This window comes from Dendrobates tinctorius, unplaced genomic scaffold, assembly GCF_039654945.1.
Source record: "Dendrobates tinctorius isolate UK_male_01 unplaced genomic scaffold, ASM3965494v1 ptg000163l, whole genome shotgun sequence".
Lineage (NCBI taxonomy): Eukaryota > Metazoa > Chordata > Amphibia > Anura > Dendrobatidae > Dendrobates > Dendrobates tinctorius.
This window is the reverse complement of record NW_027361830.1, coordinates 215,812-237,736: the sequence shown is the minus strand read 5'-3', so window position 1 is coordinate 237,736 and position 21,925 is coordinate 215,812. Positions and strand designations below refer to the sequence as shown.

General features: G+C 44.8%; 1 protein-coding gene across 1 annotated transcript; it reads right to left on the bottom strand.

Annotated features, from left to right (window-relative positions):
* Positions 1-210: 210 nt before the first annotated feature.
* LOC141052829 (tubulin beta-2B chain) lies at positions 211-17,136 on the bottom strand. The gene is made up of 4 exons (XM_073550125.1): positions 16,679-17,136; positions 15,074-15,182; positions 14,874-14,984; positions 211-1,540 (listed from the first exon to the last, which is right to left on the bottom strand). Exons 1-4 carry the CDS (start codon positions 16,733-16,735, stop codon positions 480-482), a joined length of 1,338 nt encoding a protein of 445 aa, XP_073406226.1. The 5' UTR covers positions 16,736-17,136; the 3' UTR covers positions 211-479.
* Positions 17,137-21,925: the final 4,789 nt, after the last annotated feature.

The following is a 21,925-nucleotide window of genomic DNA, read 5'->3' as shown; positions in this document are numbered from 1 at the left end:
TTTGGTGATTTTTCTCTGTCATGCCTGCATCCATCACTGTGCATTATGCATTTTTGGGGGGTTTTGGCCTGAAGCTCACAGGTAATTTTATTGTGTCTGAATATTTAATGGTTGTTAGCTTTTAATAGTATTGATAAAATTATGTATTTGGAAAAGAGGTATTACAAGTTTTATCAAACTATAAAAAAATAAATAAGACAGACAACACAGAGCAGACAAAAACTTGTTTTATGATCTCCAGTGCAAAACAACATCTAAGAGCAGTCAATCACTTCTACATCCTTCTAGTATAAATCTTCTCCTGAATTAGGAGAGCCTAAACAACTTTCAACATGGTTAAGGAAAAAAACCCAACAATCCTGACGTCACCGACCATGGAAAAGAAAACACATGCTCAAACACAATTCTGCCGTAGACTTCATACTAGCTATTCGGAAACTGTGCCTTGTATTTCTAAGAAACAAAAGCCTTTCTTATCATCAAGCTTCATCATCTCCTTCTTCCTCTTCAAACTCTCCTTGCTCATCAGCAGTGGCATCTTGGTATTGCTGGTACTCTGATACCAGATCATTCATGTTGCTTTCAGCTTCAGTAAATTCCATCTCATCCATTCCTTCACCTGTATACCAATGCAAGAAGGCTTTTCGGCGGAACATAGCTGTAAACTGCTCTGAGATTCTCTTGAATAGCTCTTGAATGGCAGTGCTATTGCCAATAAATGTGGCAGACATTTTGAGGCCTCGTGGTGGAATGTCGCACACAGCAGTCTTCACATTATTAGGGATCCATTCTACAAAGTAGCTGCTGTTTTTGTTTTGGACATTGAGCATCTGCTCATCGACTTCCTTCATGGACATTCTTCCACGGAAGATAGCAGCCACAGTAAGGTAGCGTCCATGACGAGGATCACAAGCTGCCATCATGTTCTTGGAATCGAACATTTGTTGTGTCAGTTCCGGCACAGTCAGGGCACGGTATTGCTGACTGCCACGGCTAGTAAGTGGAGCAAAGCCGGGCATAAAAAAATGCAGTCGTGGAAAAGGCACCATGTTGACAGCCAGTTTTCGTAAATCTGCATTGAGTTGGCCTGGGAAACGAAGGCAGGTTGTTACCCCACTCATGGTTGCAGATACCAAATGATTGAGGTCACCGTAAGTTGGTGTTGTTAGCTTTAAAGTGCGGAAGCATATGTCATACAGAGCCTCATTGTCTATGCAGTAGGTTTCATCTGTGTTTTCCACCAACTGATGTACAGAAAGAGTGGCATTGTATGGTTCAACTACAGTGTCTGAGACTTTGGGTGATGGCATCACACTAAATGTATTCATGATTCGGTCAGGGTACTCTTCTCTAATCTTGCTGATGAGAAGTGTGCCCATACCAGAACCAGTGCCACCACCTAAGGAATGGGTCAACTGAAAACCCTGCAGGCAGTCACAGCTTTCAGATTCTTTTCTCACCACATCTAGAACTGAATCTACCAGTTCTGCTCCTTCCGTGTAATGACCTTTGGCCCAGTTGTTTCCAGCACCACTCTGACCTAAAATGGAAACAGATTATATTCAGTTAATGAGTCCTAACAAGATATGCTATGCAACTTTGCAAACTCTCAGGGTAAAAATTCCTACACACCAATGTGTGAACATTTCAGATCAGAGTTGTGTCATTTGGACCAAAAAATAGGATTAAATCATGTCACAGAAAAGCTCTGTTTAAGGGCTATCCTGCCTTACTTTGATAGAACTTGATCCTACGGCCAATTTATTAAAATCAACCCTCCCCCTTAGTTAGGTAAAAATAATAAAATTTAGCAAATGTATTTATTTCCATTTTCCCATTAGGGTTAGGCTATGGTTAGGGCTAGGGCTAGGTTTGGGACTAGGGATAGTGCTAGGTTTGGGGATAGGGTTAGGGTTGGGACTAGGGATAGTGCTAGGGTTGGGACTAGGGATAGTGCTAGGGTTGGGCTAATGTTAGGGTTGGTTTTATGGTTTTTGTTATGGTTGGGATTGCGGTTAGGGTTGAGATTAGGTTTCGGGGGTGTGTTAGGGTTATGGTTAGGATTGGGATTAGAGGAGTGTTGGGATTAGGGTTGAAGTTAGAATTGGGGGGTTTCCACTGTTTAGGTACATCAGGGGGTCTCCAAGTGCCCACCATTGATTCCGGTCAATTTTGCATTCAAAAAGTCATACGGTGCTCCCTACCTTCAGGGCCCTGCCATGATCCCAAACAGTGGCTTTCCCCCACATACGGGGTATCGGCGCACTCAGGAGAAATTGCATAACAAATTTTGTGGTTCACTTTCTTCCGATACCCTTGTAAAAATAAAAAAATTTGGTTCCAAAATATATTTTCTTTTCACATGCCTTTAGTTCTCAAGAAGCACCTGAAGGGTTAATAAACTTATTGAATGTGGTTTTGCGCATCATGAGGGGTGCAGTTTTTAGAATGGTGTCACTTTTGGGTATTTTCTGTTATATTGACCCCCCCTAAACTCACTTCAATTGTGTGGTGGTCCCAAAAAAAATGGTTTTGTAAATTTTGTTGGAAAAATGAGAAATCGTTGGTCAACTTTTAACCCTTATAACGTCCTAACAAAAAAAAATATGATTCCAAAATTGTGCTGATGTAAAGTAAATATGTGATAAATGTTGTTTATTAACTATTTTGTGCGATGTGACTCTCTGATTTAAGGGCAGAAAAATTAAAAGATTAAAAATTGCTAAATTTTCAAGATTTTTGCCAAATTACCATTTTTTCACACATAAATGCAAACCATATCGAAGAAATTTTACCACTAACATGAAGTGCAATATGTCACGAAAAAATATTCTTAGAATCAGTTTGATACGTTGAAGCACTCCAGAGCTTTAACCTCATAAAGTGGCAGTGGTCAGAATTGTTCAAATTGGCTCGGTCATTAAGGAAAAAATTGGCTCTGTCACTAAGGGGTTAAACCTGATCAGCTGTAATATAAACAGTATAAACAGCAATACCTATAGTATTTCTGTATACAGTAAAAATATAGTAAGTGACTCCTAGGACGCCCAGCTTGTTGCTGGAATTCACAGGAAAATTAAAATGGCAAGCACGGGGGCTGATGGGCACCTGAACAAACCAAGTCAGATTGCTGCACTTAAATGCCACTGCTATTAATTGACAGTGGCATTTAAGAGGCCAACAGCAGAGGTGATAGGTTCCACCGGTCGCTGCTGATAAAAGTCATTGTCAGTTGTATAATATATTTATATTAGGTCATGGAGCGTTAAGTGATTGAAAGGGGCTACAGGCTTAATAATATTTATGAAGGGTTGTCAATAATCTGTTATTCTATTATGTACACCTTATTGAGAGAGGTTGTACAGACTCTGTGAGGCCGGTTTCACACGTCCTGATATTTCCAGTACCGAAAAAGAAAAACAGTATTGGAGATATCAGTGTCCGTGTGTGCAATTCTTGTGGCATACGTGTGGCAACTGTGTGCTGCATCAGTACCACACATATCGGTGCCTGGGAAGCAGGGGTAAAGTTAGCGCTGTTCCCTGGTGGCGGGTGCTGAAGGCCGCTTTCCTCACTCTCCCCTGCTCTGACGGTGATCAGTGAGAGAAAGGGAGAATGTGGAGAGTTATATTGAAGTGATAACATTGAGAGCAGGCGGCGGCTGATGTGACTATTCCTCCCTTTAGCCTACACCTGCTGCCGCTAATAAATGTGAAAGCTGGCGGCGGCTGATGGGAGTATTCAACAGCCGCTGTCTGCGCTATGAAAAAAAAATTATGAAAAACCAGCGTGGGTTCCCCTGTATTTCAGATAACCAGACAGGCAAAACTGACAGCTGCAGGCTGCAGCCTTCAGCTGTCAGCGTTGGCAAGGCTGGTTATCAAGAATAGACGCTGTTTTTTTTTTAAATTATTTAAATAAATCATTTAAAAAAAACTGGGTGGGGGTCCCCCCATTTTTGACAACCAGCCTTCATAAAGCAGACTGATATTCTCAGGCTGGTAAGTTCAGCTCAGGTGAGTTCACCGCAGATCCAAGATCTGCGGTGAACTCAGTGACTTTTTCTCATGGAGCTGAGGTCACCGCAGTTCAGCCCAGCTGGGAACGCAGCCTTAGTGATTAGTGGTGACCTTGATGAGGTCACTGCTCTTCACTGATGCTGCACTCTCAGCAGCACATTCATCAGTGGTTCTCAGTCTGTACAGTCGCATCGCATCTAGGCACCGTCCAGATTGAAAACTATTTATCCCTAGACATGAATTACGGCGTGGAACAGAACGTCGAACAGGTGAGAGATATGGTTGTTTTTTTATTTTTATTTTATTACAGTAGACGTTGGCTTCAATGGAATGGGTGTTAGGAGAGTATAACTGTGTTTGTTATTTTTAAATAAAAAAGGAAAAAAGTGTGCTTTGTTTTGATTTCAAATAAAGGACTTTATACTTGCTGTGTCTTTATTTACAATACAACTTATAGACGCCGCTCCATTACAAAGCCGTGGGGTTGATATCACCAGACAATACAAAGCTGACATCAACCTCACAAATATTACCCCACTTGCTAACGCTACAGAGAAAGTGGAAAGAGCCGGACAAAGCGCCAGAATTGTTGCATAAAATAGATGTGCCCTTTTTGAGCGGCTGCGGGCTGCTATTTTTAGGCTTGGGAGGGTCATGGCCCCTTACCAGCCGGAGAATACCAATCCCCAGCTGTCTGCAATAGGAAGGATGATTGTCAAAAATGGAGGGGGACACCATGCTGGTTTTTTAAATTTTTTAAAATAATTATAAAAACAGCGTGGGGACCCCTCTATGCTTGATACCAGCCATGATAACTCTGACAGCTGAGGGTTATAGCACGCAAATGTCAATTTTGCCTGGCTGGTTATCAAAAATACAGGGGAACCCATGCTGGTTTATGTATTGATTTATAGTACAGGCGATGGCTGATGAATATTCCCACTGATGTTATTGGCAGCTGGTGTAGGCTGATGGGAGTAATAGTCCCATTAGCTGCAGCCTGCTCTTGCGGTTATCAGTTGAATATAACTCTCACCATTGTCTCTTGCTTGCGCTGATTGCTGGCAAAGCAGGGGAATATCATGAGAGCAATCTTCAGCACCTGGTGTCGGAGGAACAGCGCTAAGGCCGGGATCACCCTACCGTGTGTGATGCGAGAAACTTGCACGAGTCTCTCACATCAACACCCGGCGCTACTGCTGGCACTCAGGACCGGAGCTGCAGCTGCATATATTTCTATGCAGCCGCAGCTCTGGTCCTGAGTGCCGGCGGCAGTGGCGGGTGTTGATGCGAGAGACTCGTGCGAGTTTCTCACATCACACACGGTAGCGTGATCCCGGCCTAACTGTACTACTAGTGATTTGTGAATTGTACCATTATTTGCTTTCATCAAGGCCTTAAAGGGAACTTGTCTAGAATGGAATAAATGAGTCCTGCTATCTAGAGCTGAAGAATGTTGGTCTTCCCAGCACACACAAACTTAAAAGCTGATCATGGAAGGCAGATTTTTGGACGTAGTTTCGCTGGATGAGCAAACAGTCACAAGATATTAAATCCTAGTGAACATATCTGTACCAAGTGGTCCATGGCAGCTTCCAGTTGCCTTTTTTGCTTTCCAATCTTGGGTCAAGGAGCTACAACTTCCATTAACAAAGTGGATATTTTATTCAGCAGCCCACATAAGAATATTGTGTAGTCTTCCAATATTGCTAATTTGTGCTGGTGAACAAAACATCTACTTTGTTCGTGGTAGGTGGGATCCTTGCCAAGATGCTAAAGAAATCCAAGATTAGTAGCCAAAAAAGGTAGCTAGAACCACCAATGCAGAAATTGGATACTTGAAAAACAACCTTCTAATTTGTGGATAAATAGAAAGTCCAAGATTGTGGTTAAAAGATCAGATAAATCGCATGGGAAAAACATTATGCGCAGTAGAGCTAGCACATCTATTGCTTTCAAGTGCAATGCACCCATAACCTAATTTCAATAATAGGTGCAGAAATTCTGCAACATCAAAAGCTCATAGTGTGACCATAGCCTTAATGCATCGGTACAAACAATATAGGAAATTGGCTATGCTTAGTGGTGGCACTTGAAGGCCATGGGCGCCAATGGGGCCCACAACTATCACAGATCTTTAATATTAATAGTCTCAAAATGGCAGAGGGGATCTTTTAGCCCCCTAAGCTCCAAGGCCCAGGTGCGATTGCAACCCCTGCACCTACTATATTTATGCCCCTGGCCAGTGAGAGGACGTTCAAATACCTGCTTCCCGTAAATGAGAATTTGAGTGCTGCAAGGGCCAATAATCCACAGGTCGAGAATGCAGGACTCGCTGATTCCCTTCCAGACAGGGTTGAAGAAAGTAGATAGTGGTACAATCAAGTTTTGGCATTTGTATGAAGTGGATACTGGCTTATCTTTAGACTGTCTTTTCGAAGTTTACACCACTTCTTAGTTGACTAATTTCAGGTCAAATATTTGCACCAAACTGCGACATTCTTTGGCGCACATGTCACTTGTTAAGCCATGCCTGTTTTGATTAAGTGGTGCCCCCTTGGTGTACAAACAGTAGAAAGACCTCTTTTGCATTTTTTTATGCAGTTAGCTTGATAAATTCCCTCATTGTCTGTCTGAAAATCCAGGTGTCCATATGGGTGATCTGTGTACTAAAGCAATGTGTGGTAGAAATGTTTTGCACGAAATTACTTAAAAAGGGGTTGTCCATTATAAATTAATAATTCACAGTAACTGCAGACTTCTGAATCCCCCCAGCACACGCACTACACGTTACGAGGATTCACCGATGTCGGAGACAGGAATGGTGATGATGTATGTTTTATACAGTGGGTACGGAAAGTATTCAGACCCCTTTAAATTTTTCACGTTTTGTTTCATTGCAGCCATTTGGTAAATTCAAAAAAGTTTGTTTTTTTCTCATTAATGTACACTCTGCATCCCATCTTGACTGAAAAAAAACAAAATGTAGAAATGTTTGAAAATTTATTAAATAAGAAAAACTGAAATATCACATGGTCATAAGTATTCAGACCTTTTGCTCAGTATTGAGTAGAAGCACCCTTTTGAGCTAGTACAGCCATGAGTCTTCTTGGGAATTATGCAACAAGTTTTTCACACCTGGATTTGGGGATCCTCTGCCATTCATCCTTGCAAATCCTCTCCATTTCCGTCAGGTTGGATGGTGAACATTGGTGGACAGCCATTTTCAGGTCTCTCCAGAGATGCTAAATTGGGTTTAGGTCAGGACTCTGGCTGGGACAGTCAAGAATGGTCACAGAGTTGTTTTGAAGCCACTCCTTTAGTATTTTAGCTGTGTGCTTAGGGTCATTGTTTTGATGGAAGGTGAATCTTAGGCCACGTCTGAGGTCCAGAGCACTCTGGAAGAGGTTTTCATCCAGGATCTCTCTATACTTGGCCGCATTCATGTTTCCTTCAATTGCAAGCATTCGTCCTGTCCCTGCAGCTGAAAACAACCTCCATAGCATGATGCCTGCCACCACCATGTTTCACTGTTGGGGTTGTATTGGGCAGGTTATGAGCAGTGCCTGGTTTATTCCACACATACTGATTGGAATTATCACCAAAAAGTTCTATCTTCGTCTCATCAGACCAGAGATTCTTATTTCTCATAGTCTGGGAGTCCTTAATGTGTTTTTTAGCAAACTCTATGAGGGCTTTCATATGTCTGGCACTGAGGAGAGGCTTCTGTTGGGCCACTCTACCATAAAAGCCTGACTGGTGGAGGGCTGCAGTGATAGTTGACTTTGTGGAACTTTCTCCCATCTCCCTACTGCATCTGTGGAGCTCAGTCACAGTGATCTTGGGGTTCTTCTTTACTTCTCTCACCAAGGCTCTTCCCCCACGATTACTCAGTTTGGCTGGACAGTCAGGTCTAGGAAGACTCCTGGTGGTCCCAAACTTCATCCATTTAAGGATTATGGATGTCACTGTGCTCTTAGGAACCTTGAATACTGCAGAAATTCTTTTGTAACATTGGAAAATCTGCATTTGTTCCAAGATCTGGGCAGATAAGTATTGCTGCCTTTTTGTCTGCTGTTTAAATGGAATTTTTGAAGACTGAGTCTTCTTTAGTGGCTCTGCTAATTAGTTAAGTGTAGGGACTTGTAAGCGTGGGGACCCTTGGTGCGGGTTACAAGCTTACCTATTTTGGCCAAAATATCAACTAATACCTCACTATTTTTGGCACTATATTTTTAGGGGTGCAGCCAAGCCAAAACATGTCTCATCTCGCATGATGGGTGTTCACACTGTGATGCACTGAGAGTGTGCTGGCCAGCCCGCTTAATCGAAACGTAGGGGCATGCTAATAGGCTGCGAACCAAACACTATGCAGTTGTAATGATCTGTATGTGAATTCTGGTTTAGTGCTGAAGGGGTTAATGCTTTTGGCCTCTCTCTGGTTCAGGGAGGGCTTTAAATAGCTTCATTTGGGCTCTGTCAGTTGCCAGTGATACTTTTGACCTCGGCTTAGTTCCTGACCCCTGTGTATCTGTGAATACTGTCTGCCTGTGTATGTTTGCTCATGTATGACCTGGTCCGTTCCTGTTTCTGATATTGCAGCCTGCCTCTGTACTTGTTTTGCCTCTCTGTTATGACCTTTGCCTGTCCCTAACCTTCTGTTCCATTGCTCCTGCCTGTACCGCGCTGCTATCTCAGGTTTCCAGACTCTGCTTTATGACTTGACCACGTCCCTGTATTGCCCCTCCTGTACCGTGCCATCTCCTGGCTTAGACCTGCACCTGCCCGACTACTCTCTGGGCATCTGTAGCCCAAGCACCGCTCTCTGGAGCTCTGGGGCTTGTCTCCGCCCCCAGACACTCCCCAGCAGTCACGTGCTTCAGGTCCTGTTTACCTGAAGCACGCATCTCCACCGCTACCGCCCCGCTCCACAGGTATCTTTGAGCATAGTTTGTTCAACTCAGGACACGCACACTGGCTCAGTGAGCAAGTGCAGTGCGGTTTTCCTGACAGCAGTACCCTTGGGTGAACAACACCCTATGAGGGCCTTTATTGTGCAATTGTATACTGGGCAGTCACCCCTTCCAGGAATGGGTAGGTGGAGAGTGGCTGTTGATCTGGTATTTTGCACCTGTGTTGCTAACATCTTGCTTTATGGGCTGGCTGCACCCTGTAGTGCATTTGATTTGTTCCAAGATCTGGGTAGGTAAGTGTTGCTGCCTTTTTGTCTGCTCTTTAAATTGAATTTTTTAAGACTTTGAGTCTTCCTTATTAGCTTTGCTGATTAGTTCAGATTTGTGCCTTGTCAAAATTCTGTCTCTGAGCTCCTTGGCCAGTTCCTTTGACCTCATGATTCTCATTTGGTCTGACATGCACTGTGAGCTGTGAGGTCTTATATAGACAGGTGTGTGTCTTTACAAATCAAGTCCTATCAGTTTAATTAAACACAGTGGGACTCCAATGAAGGAGTAGAACCATCTCAAGGAGGATCACATGGACATCATGTGACTTAAATATGAGTGTCTGAGCAAAGGGTCTGAATACTTATGACCATGTCAGTTTTTCTTTTTTAATGAATTTGCAAAAATTTCTGTATTTCTGTTTTTTCAGTCAAGATGGGGTGCAGAGTGTACATTAATGAGAAAAAAAGAACTTTTTGAATTTACCAATAGACTGCAATGAAACAAAGAGTGAAAAATTTAAAGGGGTCTGAATACTTTCCATACCCACTGTACATATGTCCGGGCAGAAGCCATCTAGTGTGCGAGGCCTCGCTCAGTACACTTACTTGTATTGTAAGGCTGGATTCACACTTGCGTTTTTTTTCGCGGGATTTTAGCGCTAAAAAACGCATGCGTTTTTTTTCCCTATACTTTGCATGGGATGCGCTTATGTGCGCATACACATGCGTTTGTATGCGTTTTTCCGCGCATGCGTTTTTTTGCGGTATGCGCTCGGGCGCACAAAATGCATCCTGTTGCATTTTTTGGGCGTCCGACTTGCCTCAAAAAAACGCATGCGCGCGCAATGCGTTTTTTTACAGCAGGACACCCATTATAAGTCTATGGGTGCGCATATGTGCGCATTGGCATGCTTATGTATGCGTTTTTTTGCGCATGCGTTTTTTTTTTTTTACCATTAGTTTGACAATGGAATTTAGGGGTTTGGGTTAGAGTTAGGGTCAGTTAAGGGGGGTTAGGGTTAGGGTTAGTATGGTTTGGTTAAGGGTTAGGGTCAGGGTTAGGGTTAGTATGGTTTGGTTAAGGGTCAGGGTTAGGGTCAGGGTTAGTATGGTTTGGTTAAGGGTTAGGGTTAGTATGGTTTGGTTAAGGGTTAGGGTCAGGGTCAGGGTTAGGGTTAGTAAAGTCATGGTTTGGGTTAGTGTGAGGGGCCACCTAATGTTGGAAAAAACCGCAAACGCGGTAAAAACGCATACAAATGCATAAAAACGCTGCGTATTTTTCATGCATGCTCATAAAAATGCTTGAAAAAAACGCAGCATTTGTATGCGTTTGTATGCGTTTTTTCAATGCGTTTTTTGCAGGAAAAACGCGCTGCAAAAAAAAGCAAGTGTGAAATTAGCCTAACACCTTTAATGGAAATGCAAAAAATTTCCATTAGCAAATTGCTGAGCAAAGGGAAAATATGTCCATGTATAAATTCCATTCCATTGTTTAAAAAAATGCATTTACTGTGGTTCTGCTGCGATGATTGTGAAGGTGACTGTAGATAGCAGGAGTCTACCCAGCGATCAGGCGGACTGGCAGAGCCGGTACAGCAGTGCTGTCACTCATGGCCGTCACCCTCTAATGGAAACCGCTTCTGATTTTCCCAATTTAACGCCTTCCTGACATCCGACGTACTATCCCGTCCATGGGACCCGGGCCCCTATGCCCATGGATGGGATAGTACGTCTACCGCGATCAGCGGCGCCCACGTGGCGAGCGCCGCTGATCGCGGCCGGGTGTCAGCTGATTATCACAGCTGACACCCGGCACAATGTGTCAGGAGCGGTCACGGACCGCCCCCGACACGTTAACCCCTTGCACACCGCGATCAAACATGATCGCGGTGTCCCGGGGTTTAAAGGGAAGCATCGGCAGGGAGGGGGCTCCCTCCGTGCTTCCCTGAGCCCCCCACGGCAGCGCAATGTGCAGCGCTGCTGCCGGGGGCTCCTTTCCTGCAGGCACCTGAATCCAAGATGGCGACGGGGGCCTGCAGGAAGCTGGCTTCCTCAGTGCCTGCAAAGCGCAGGCATGAGGAAGCCTTGTGCACTGCCTGTGACAGATTGCTGATCTGTCACAGTGATCTGTGATGTGACAGATCAGCGATCTGTCACAGAACAGTGATGTCCCACCTGGGACTATTTAATAAAGTAAAAAAATAAATAAAAATAAAGTGTTAAAATAATTTAAAAAAAAAAAAAAAAAAATCGCCGAATAAAAAAAAAAAAAATATTCCCCCAAATAAATCAATTTTTTGAAAAAAAAAACAAAACAATAAAAGTACACATATTAGGTATCGTCGCGTCCGTAACGACCCGCCCTATAAAACTGTCCCATTAGTTAACCCCTTTAGCGAACCCCTTAAAAAATAAAAAAAACGAAGCAAAAAAAATAATGATTTATTATCATACCGCCAAACAAAAAGTGTAATAACGCGCGATAAAAAAGACGCATATAAATATCCATGGTACCGCTGAAAACGTCATCTTGTCCCGCAAAAAACGAGCTGCCACACAGCATCATCAGTGAAAAAATAAAAAAATTATAGCTCGCAGAATAAAGCGATGCAAAAATAATTATTTTTTATATAAAATAGTTTTCATTGCATAAAACCGACAAAACATAAAAAAAGACCTAAACGAGGTATAGCTGTAACCGTACTGACCCGAAGAAGAAAACTGCTTTATCAATTTTACCGCACGCGGAACGGTGTAAACGCACCCCCCCCCCAAAAGCAATTCATGAAACGCTGGTTTTTGTTCATTCTGCGTCCCAAAAATCGGAATAAAAAGCGATCAAAAAATGTCACGTGCCCGAAAATGGTACCAATAAAAATGTCAACTCGTCCCGCAAAAAATAAGACCTCACATGACTCGGTGGATCAAAATACGGAAAAATTATAGCTCTCAATATGTGGTGATGCAAAAACTATTTTTACAATAAAAAGCGTCTTTTAGCGTGCGACAGCCGCCAAACATAAAAACCGCCATAAATAGTAAATCAAACCCCTCGTTATCACCCCCTTAGTTAGGGAAAAATAATAAAATAAAAAAAATGTATTTATTTCCATTTTTCCATTAGGGTTAGGGTTAGGGCTAGGGTTAGGGCTAGGGCTGAGATTAGGGTTAGGGGTGTGTTGGGGTTCGGGTTGGAGTTAGAATTGGGGGTTTCCACTGTTTGGGCACATCAGGGGCTCTCCAAATGCAACATGGCGTCTGATCTCAATTCCAGCCAATTCTGAGTTGAAAAAGTCAAATGGTGCTCCTTCCCTTCCAAGCTCTGACATGCGCCCAAACAGTGTTTTACCCCCACATGTAGGGTATCAGCCTACTCAGGACAAATTGCAAAACAATTTTTGGGGTCCAGTTTCTCCTGTTACCCTTAGGAAAATAAAAAATTGGGGGCAAAAATATCATTTTTGTGGAAAAAAATTATTTTTTTGTTTTCACGTCCGAGCGTTATAAAATTCTGTGAAGCACTTGGGGGTTCAAAGTGCTCACCACACATCTAGATAAGTTCCGTGGGGGGTCTAGTGTCCAAAATGGGGTCACTTGTGGGGAGTTTCAATAGTTTAGGTACATCAGGGGCTCTCCAAATGCACATGACACCCGCAGACCATTCCATCAAAGTCTGCATTCCAAAATGTCACTACTTCCCTTCCGAGCCCCGACGTGTGCCCATACAGTAGTTTTCTCCCACATATGGGGTATCAGCATACTCAGGACAAATTGGACAACAACATTTGGGGTTCAATTTCTCCTGGTACCCTTGGGAAAATAAAAAAATGGTGACTAAAAGATCATGTTTGTGGAAAAAATACGAATTTTTTATTTTCACGCCCGGGCGTTATAAACTTCTGTGAAGCACTGGGGGGGTTCAGAGTTTTCACCACACATCTAGATAAGTTCCTTGGGGGGTCTAGTTTACAAAATGGTGTCATTTGTGGGGGGTTTCCACTGTTTAGGTACACCAGGGGTTTTCCAATCGCGACATGGTGTCCGATCTCAATTCCAGCCAAAAACGTCAAATGGCGCTGCTTCCCTTCCGAGCTCTGCCATGCGCCCAAATAGTGGTTTACCCCCACATGTGGGGTATCAGCGTACTCAGGACAAATTGCACAATAACTTTTAGGGTCCTGTTACCCTTGGAAAAATAAGAATTGAGGGTGAAACGATCATTTTTGTGGAAAAAATATGATTTTTTAATTGTACCGCTGTACGTTATAAACTTCTGTAAAGCCCTTGTGGGTTCAAAGTTCTCACCACATATCTAGATAAGTTCCTTGGGGGGTCTAGTTTCCAAAATGGGGTCACTTGTAGGGGGTTTCCACTGTTTAGGTACATCAGGGACTCTCCAAACGTGACATGGCGTCCAATCTGAATTCCAGACAATTTTGCAATGAAAAAGTCAAACGGCGCTCCTTCCATTCTGAGCTCTGCCATGCGCCGAAACAGTCGTTCCCCCCCACATATCAGGTATCAGCGTACTCAGGACAAATTGCACAATAACTTTTGCAGTCCAATTTATCCTGTTACCCTTGGTAAAACAAAAAAAATTGAACCTGAAGTACTTTTTTTGTGAAAAAAAGTTAGATGTTCATTTTTTTTTAAATATTCAAAAAAATTCCTGTGACGCACCTAAAGGGTTAATAAACTTCTTGAATGTGGTTTTGAGCACCTTAAGGGGTGCAGTTTTTAGAATGGTGTCACTTTTGGGTATTTTCTATCATATAGACCCCTCAAAGTGGCTTCAAATGTGATGTGGTCCGTAAAAATAAAATGGTGTTGTAAAAATGAGAAATCGCTGGTCAACTTTTAACCCTAATAACTTCCTAACAAAAAAAAATTTTGGTTCCAAAATTGTGCTGATGCAAAGTAAACATGTGGGAAATGTTAGTTATCAAGTTTTTTGGGTGCCATATCTCTGTGATTTAAGGGCATAAAAATTCAAAGTTGGAAAATTGCGAAATTTTCAAAGTTTTCGCCAAATTTCCGTTTTTCTCACAAATAAACGCAAGTTATTTGAATGAAATTTTACCACTAACATGAAGTACAATATGTCACGAGAAAACAATGTCAGAATCACCGGGATCCATGGAAGCGTTCCAGAGTTATGACCTCAAAGGTACAGGTCAGAATTGTAAAAATTGGCCCGGTCATGAACGTGCAAACCACCCTTGGGGGTGAAGGGGTTAAACAACAGTTTTGCTCATGTTAATATTTCTCAACCTCCTTTATAAGAAGTCACCAAAAAACCACTGACGAATACAAGTGGCCAGATCACTGGGTCTGACACAATATAATGAAAGTGTAACATGTAAAATGAGATTATGGAGCTTTAATGAAAAATTTATGAATGAATAGAACAGCAATGTCGTCCTAAATCACAGGAAAAATATTGGATTGTTACTGGTCAACCCTAAAGGAGAAGGTGAGTCTGTTCCCTAAGCAATCCTAAAGTAAAATTTAGGATTTAAGTGTATTTTATTTTTCTTCATAAATCTCGTCTGAATTACTGTACTTTATGCAATATCTGAATGTTTGATCCTAAAATACTTCTACTTTGGTTCTTATAGAATATCTCACACTATTCCTAGTATGAAACCAACTATGATAACAGGAATACTAACCAAATACAAAGTTGTCGGGTCTAAAAATCTGCCCGAATGGTCCTGATCGCACGGAGTCCATTGTGCCGGGTTCCAAATCCACCAGGATGGCGCGGGGTACATATTTATTTCCTGTGGATAGAATATCAATTATTGATAAAAGCCTTATAGTGATGAATATCTAATACATAGACCTCCAAGGGAAGTAGACAGTGGGTTACCGGAGGCTTCATTATAGTAGACATTGATTCTCTCCAGCTGCAGGTCACTGTCGCCATGGTAACTGCCGGTAGGATCAATGCCGTGTTCATCGCTAATAACCTCCCAAAACTGGAAGAAAGAAAATCAGCATTTTTAATATTTGCTTTTATCTCAAGACTGCAGTAGATAATATTTCATGTTCAATGGCGCGAAAGGAAAATAAAGAAAGTGAAAAGCAGACGTCAAAATCCAACCACCAGAATAAAGTAGAAAAGGAGCGGTCATCGATGTATTCATTTCTAGTTTATTCCTTACACATCGGATGCTCATGTATCAGAGGATTGTGGAGACGGTTCTGTACAATCAGCCACATGAAAAATGAGCGGAGTGACTGCACACCACGCCCAGTGCGACAGTCTGCAGAGCACAGCGAAGGGATGGATTACACATCTCATTGTGAGGCCGAGCATGTCCTAATGGGATTCACACACAGATCTATTGGAAGAGGAACAAGTGTTCGGAATATGGCTAGCCAGACCCTTATATCCCCTGTACTGGGGTCTGCTCTGCAGCCCTGCACATTAGGGATTATCAGGGAAGCTGGTGCATCAGATCATCCCCCCAGATGGTAACTCTACGTTTAGACCCCTCATCTCACAGTGACGATCTCTAAGATCAGACCCCTCATCTCACAGTGACGATCGCTAGGATCAGACCCCTCATCTCACAGTGACGATCGCTAGGATCAGACCCCTAATCTCACAGTGACGATCATTACGATCAGACTCCTCATCTCACAGTGACGATCGCTAGGATCAGACCCCTCATCTCACAGTGACGATCGCTACGTTCAGACCCCTCATCTCACAGTGACGATCGCTACGATCAGACCCCTCATCTCACAGTGACGATCGCTAGGATCAGACCCCTCATCTCACAGTGACGATCATTACGATCAGACTCCTCATCTCACAGTGACGATCGCTAGGATCAGACCCCTCATCTCACAGTGACGATCGCTACGTTCAGACCCCTCATTTCACAGTGACGATCGCTACGTTCAGACCCCTCATTTCACAGTGACGATCGCTACGTTCAGACCCCTCATCTTACAGTGACGATCGCTAGGATCAGACCCCTCATCTCACAGTGACGATCGCTACGTTCAGACCCCTCATCTCACAGTGACGATCGCTAGGATCAGACCCCTCATCTCACAGTGACGATCGCTACGTTCAGACCCCTCATCTCACAGTGACGATCGCTACGATCAGACCCCTCATCTCACAGTGACGATCGCTAGGATCAGACCCCTCATCTCACAGTGTTTATTACATACAACTGTATAACATTTTGCTGCTACACATAAGGATACAATGGAAGCAGGCATGTTGTGTTGCCAGGACAACCTTTGCGCAAGCTCAATTCAGCGACTAGCACAAAGAGCTAACACACCTCCCCCCACAACTAGTGAAGAAGGTGCCTGAGAACCCCACCCAGTGCCTGCTCACTGAGGACCACCTTACACATCACTGCCACTGGGAGACACGATCTAGGCAGCGTTTATCAAACCCTCCCATAGTACAAGCCCCCATGGCACACACCTGCAGGGAGAGCCACCTTACCTTAGCGCCGATCTGGTTGCCGCACTGGCCAGCCTGAAGGTGCACGATCTCACGCATGGTTGCTGCGGTGTGTGGGTAAGTCTGTGCTGGGATCAGCCCGTCCTCTCCTGCGGTCCCTGCCTGGCTCCTGTGCTGGGATCAGCCCGTCCTCTCCTGCGGTCCCTGCCTGGCTCCTGTGCTGGGATCAGCCCGTCCTCTCCTGCGGTCCCTGCCTGGCTCCTGTGCTGGGATCAGCCCGTCCTCTCCTGCGGTCCCTGCCTGGCTCCTGTGCTGGGATCAGCCCGTCCTCTCCTGCAGTCCCTGCCTATTGCTGCTCCTGCCTGGCGGTGTCTGGGGTGGCGAGGCTGCTCCTCTGCACTGAGATATGGATATTCAGGGTAGGCAGGAGGAGGAGGAGGATGATGATGAAGATGATGGACCCTCCTCCACTCTCCCATTCACTCGCACTGTCTCTGGGCTGGATGATGTAATGGGGATGGGGCACAAGGAGGGCTTACAAGGGCAGGACAAGGTTTGGGTGGTAATGCATTGTCTCCCCATCAAATAAAGAAAAAAGGGGGTGTCTGGATCTGGAGGTCTGTGCTGGGCAGACTGGTAGTATTACATTGTCCTTTATAGCCGCTCTCACAGCTCCAGACAGGAGTAATATCAATATCTAAGCAGTTCTGGAATCCCTCACCCCATCCCCCACTATTCCACCCTTCTCTCAATATTGAACTGAGGGGGAGGCTGCAGCTATCACTGACAGAGCAATGTGCCAGCAGCTCTCTGGGGTGGTCTCTGGATGTGTGCCAGAGATGATAGCAGCTCCATAGTGGTGATGGTGGGATACAATGCTGCATGTTTCAATGGCTTCATGATCATGTAAAAGCCACCAGAACTAGGCTGGTAAAAGCTGCCCGTTACCTCAGTGGTCTTTGCGACAGCACGGACACTATACTGCCCACTACGTGGAATGCCAGGGCATGGTACAGCTCATAGTTATTCTAAGCAGAGACCCATGCTCGGTCACTATCTTGTGACTTTTCTTTGCCTTATATAACAGACATCCTTTTTAAAGGGAATCTGTCATGTCCCCAAACTATTAGCCTGCAGATATAGGGTTAATCTTCACGGTAGTAGCATGGCTGCCTGGAGAAAATGAACTTTGTTCTTCCCAGCATCCTCCAGCTTTCAGTCAAGGAGGTATACCCAAAGCGTCACACCGCAGTAAGCTCCCATACAGTCACCACTTAATACACAGTGCTGAAAACACACCCTGTACAGTCACTGCTTAGTACATAGTGCTGTAAGCACGCTCCCACAGTCACCGCTTAGAACAGAGTGCTGTAAGCACGCCCGTACAATCACCGCTTCGTACAGAGTGCTGTAAGCACGCCTGTAAGTCACCCCTTAGTACACAGTGCTGTAAGCACGCCCTGTCCAGTCACCATTTAGTACTCAGTGCTGTAAGCATGCCCCATACATTCACCGCATAGTACACAGTGCTGTAAGCACACCCCGTACAGTCACCGCTTAGTACTCAGCGCTGTAAGCACACCCCGTACAGTCACTGCTTAGTATAGAGTACTGTAAGCACGCCCCATACAGTCACCTGTTATGAATCGGTCACCGAGGAGGATTACCAGGGAATTAGCCAAGCAACCAGGAAACCAGAAAAGTTGGCAACTTAGCGGATTGCAGACCCCTAAACCTAACAACACAACTAGCATTAGCCGTGGGATATGCCTACGATGCCCTAGAGGCCTCGGCACAGCCAAAGAGTTAACTAAGCCTAAAGCAAGAAAGGGGAAAGCTAAACTGTCCCAGAGTAGAACCCCAAAGGAATAGAAAGCCCCCAAACATATATTGTCGGTGAGACAAGATGAGGCACAAACGCAGGCAGTAAATAGAGTGAGCAAATGATGGGGTCCAAACTGTCTAGATAGAACAGGACAGAAAAGATACTGTCTGCAATCACGCAAAACCCTAAAAAATCCAACACGTCTGATATACAAAAACACTGAGGCCACACGACCTCTACCCCACTAGATCAGCATTCTGGTGTGAACTGGAAGCAAAGCAAAAGATACTAATATAACAGAGGATTAGCAATACTGAACAGAATAATATAAGCTGTGACATAAGAGCGGGGTCCAGCACAAATCCCAGCAGGGAATAATGCTGAACCCACGCAGCAAAGCAGAAAGCAAAGAAAGGCAAAAACTATATCAAATGCAAAAGATTCAGCAAACAAATAACTTAGGCCTGTTTCACACTTCCGTTTTTGTGTCCGCCAAACGGATCCGTTTCCGTTTTTTTGACGGAAACTGATGCAAACGGATCCGTTTTTTTAAAAACGGATCCGTTTTTTTGACGGATCTGCGGTAACCGTAATGGAAGTCTATGGGACAAAAAAAACGGATCCTGCAAAAAATGGCGGATCCGTTTTTTTACGAAAAACAACGGATTTTGACGGATTTGAAAAAACGGAAGTGTGAAACAGGCCTTATCTGAATGATGCAAGACCAAGGAGGGGAAAAAGCAGACTTCACAATGCACAGGAAGATAAACAAATCACCAGCAGCAACTGAAGGAAGCTTGCTCACTTAAATCCTCCCAGTCTGTAATCCCTGACTTCCAATCATCGTCTTCAGGTGATAGACTTCTGTCAATACGATCCGCTCCACTACCCGCTGTAACCACCAAAGGGAGCCCCGACTCAGAAGTCAGATTAAGAGAGTTCACAACAGTCACCGCTTAGTACAGAGTGCTGTAAGCGCACCCTGTACAATCACCGCTTAGCACACAGTGCTGTAAGGACGCCCCGTACAATTACCGCTTAGTACACAGTGCTGTAAGCACACCCTGTACACTCACCGCTTACTACACAGTGCTCTAAGTATGCTCCGTACATTCACCACTTAGTACAAAGTGCTGTAAGCACGCCCCATACAGTCACCGTTTAAAACACAGTGCTGTAGGCACGCCCCATACAGTCACCGCTTAGTAGAGTGCTGTAAGCACGCCCCATACAGTTACCACTTAGGCTAGTTTCACACTAGGGCATGGAGGAGCTGCGGAGGGATACGGACTTCCTCCGTGAAGCTCCGCGCACTGCCACGCCTCCTCCGTCGGCATGTGGCCTGCGTACCCAATCTTTAGCATTGGGTACGCAGGCCGTGCCAATGTATGCGGATGCCTCCGCATGCGTTGTTTTGACGGTGCGGCGAACGCACCAAAATGCAACATGTTGCGTTCAGTGCAGGTTGCCGCACCATCAAAATGATGCATGTGGAGGCATCCGCATACATCGGCACGGCCTGCGTACCCAATGCTAAAGATAGGATACGCAGGCCGCATGCTGACGGAGGTGGAGCTAAACAGAGGAGGCGCAGCAGTGGACGGAGCTTCACGGAGGAAGTCCGCATTCCTCCAGTGCTGTAAGCATGCCCCATACAGTCACCCCTTAGTACAAAGTGCTGTAAGCATGCTCTGTACAGTCACCCCTTAGTACAGAGTGCTGTAAGCATGCTCTGTACAGTCACCGCTTAGTACAGAGTGCTGTAAGCATGCTCTGTACAGTGCTGTAAGCACACCCCGTACAGTTACCGCTTAGTACACAGTGCTGTAAGCACACCCTGCATGTCACCGCTTAGTACACAGTGCTGTAAGCACACCCTGCATGTCACCGCTTAGTACACAGTGCTGTAAGCACACCCTGCATGTCACTGCTTAGTACACAATTCTGTAAGCACACCCCGTACAGTTACCGCTTAGTACACAGTGCTGTAAGCACACCCTGCAAGTCACCGCTTAGTACACAGTGCTGTAAGCACACCCTGCAAGTCACCGCTTAGTACACAGTGCTGTAAGCACACCCTGCATGTCACCGCTTAGTACACAGTGCTGTAAGCACACCCTGCATGTCACTGCTTAGTACACAATTCTGTAAGCACACCCCGTACAGTTACCGCTTAGTACACAGTGCTGTAAGCACACCCTGCATGTCACCGCTTAGTACACAGTGCTGTAAGCACACCCTGCATGTCACCGCTTAGCACACAGTGCTGTAAGCACACCCCGTACACACAGTGCTGTAAGCACACCCCGTACAGTTACCGCTTAGTACACAGTGCTGTAAGCACACCCTGCATGTCACCGCTTAGTACACAGTGCTGTAAGCACACCCTGCAAGTCACCGCTTAGTACACAGTGCTGTAAGCACACCCTGCAAGTCACCGCTTAGTACACAGTGCTGTAAGCACACCCTGCATGTCACCGCTTAGTACACAGTGCTGTAAGCACACCCTGCATGTCACTGCTTAGTACACAATTCTGTAAGCACACCCCGTACAGTTACCGCTTAGTACACAGTGCTGTAAGCACACCCTGCATGTCACCGCTTAGTACACAGTGCTGTAAGCACACCCTGCATGTCACCGCTTAGCACACAGTGCTGTAAGCACACCCCGTACACACAGTGCTGTAAGCACACCCCGTACAGTTACCGCTTAGTACACAGTGCTGTAAGCACACCCTGCATGTCACCGCTTAGTACACAGTGCTGTAAGCACACCCTGCATGTCACCGCTTAGTACACAGTGAGTGCTGTAAGCACACCCTGCATGTGACCGCTTAGCACACAGTGCTATATGCACGCCCTGGTACTTTGTCAGCTCTGCAACACATCTGAAACTGAAGCCGCTCCGGTTCGCCTCTATAAATGTATGGCGGCTGCTCACTGGAGGAATACAGTCCATTTTCTTACTGTAGCCACGCTTTCAGAAAGGTGGTCAGAAGAATTCGAGCTCTATTAATGGATACTATCCAAAAGTCCTACCTGCATGATTCGAGTAATGAGCACGTCAAGCATTTTCGTGCTCGCTCATTACTAGTGATCACACATAATACTGGAAATACACCTGTGATTTAAATAATGCTAATATTGGTTCATACAGTTTTTCATGGAGAGAAAGGGGCTTCCTACAAAGTTGCACGTGGCCCTTTGAGGGAGACTCCAAGCTTTCGAGCTTGCAGCTTTTTTGTTTTCTGGTACTGCAGCAAAGGAGGGGCAGCCTCACACAAAGCACAATGAGAGACCGAGAATTAGTTCACACACTGCAGGAATGAGAGAAAGACGCTGTTCCTGGAAACCTTACAAAAATGATGTCACTCTCCAGAGGTATTGTTCTATCACAGGAGGACTGGGTCACAGCCTTGTTACTATCAATCAGTTTACTAATTGCAATTTGTTGAAATCCGATG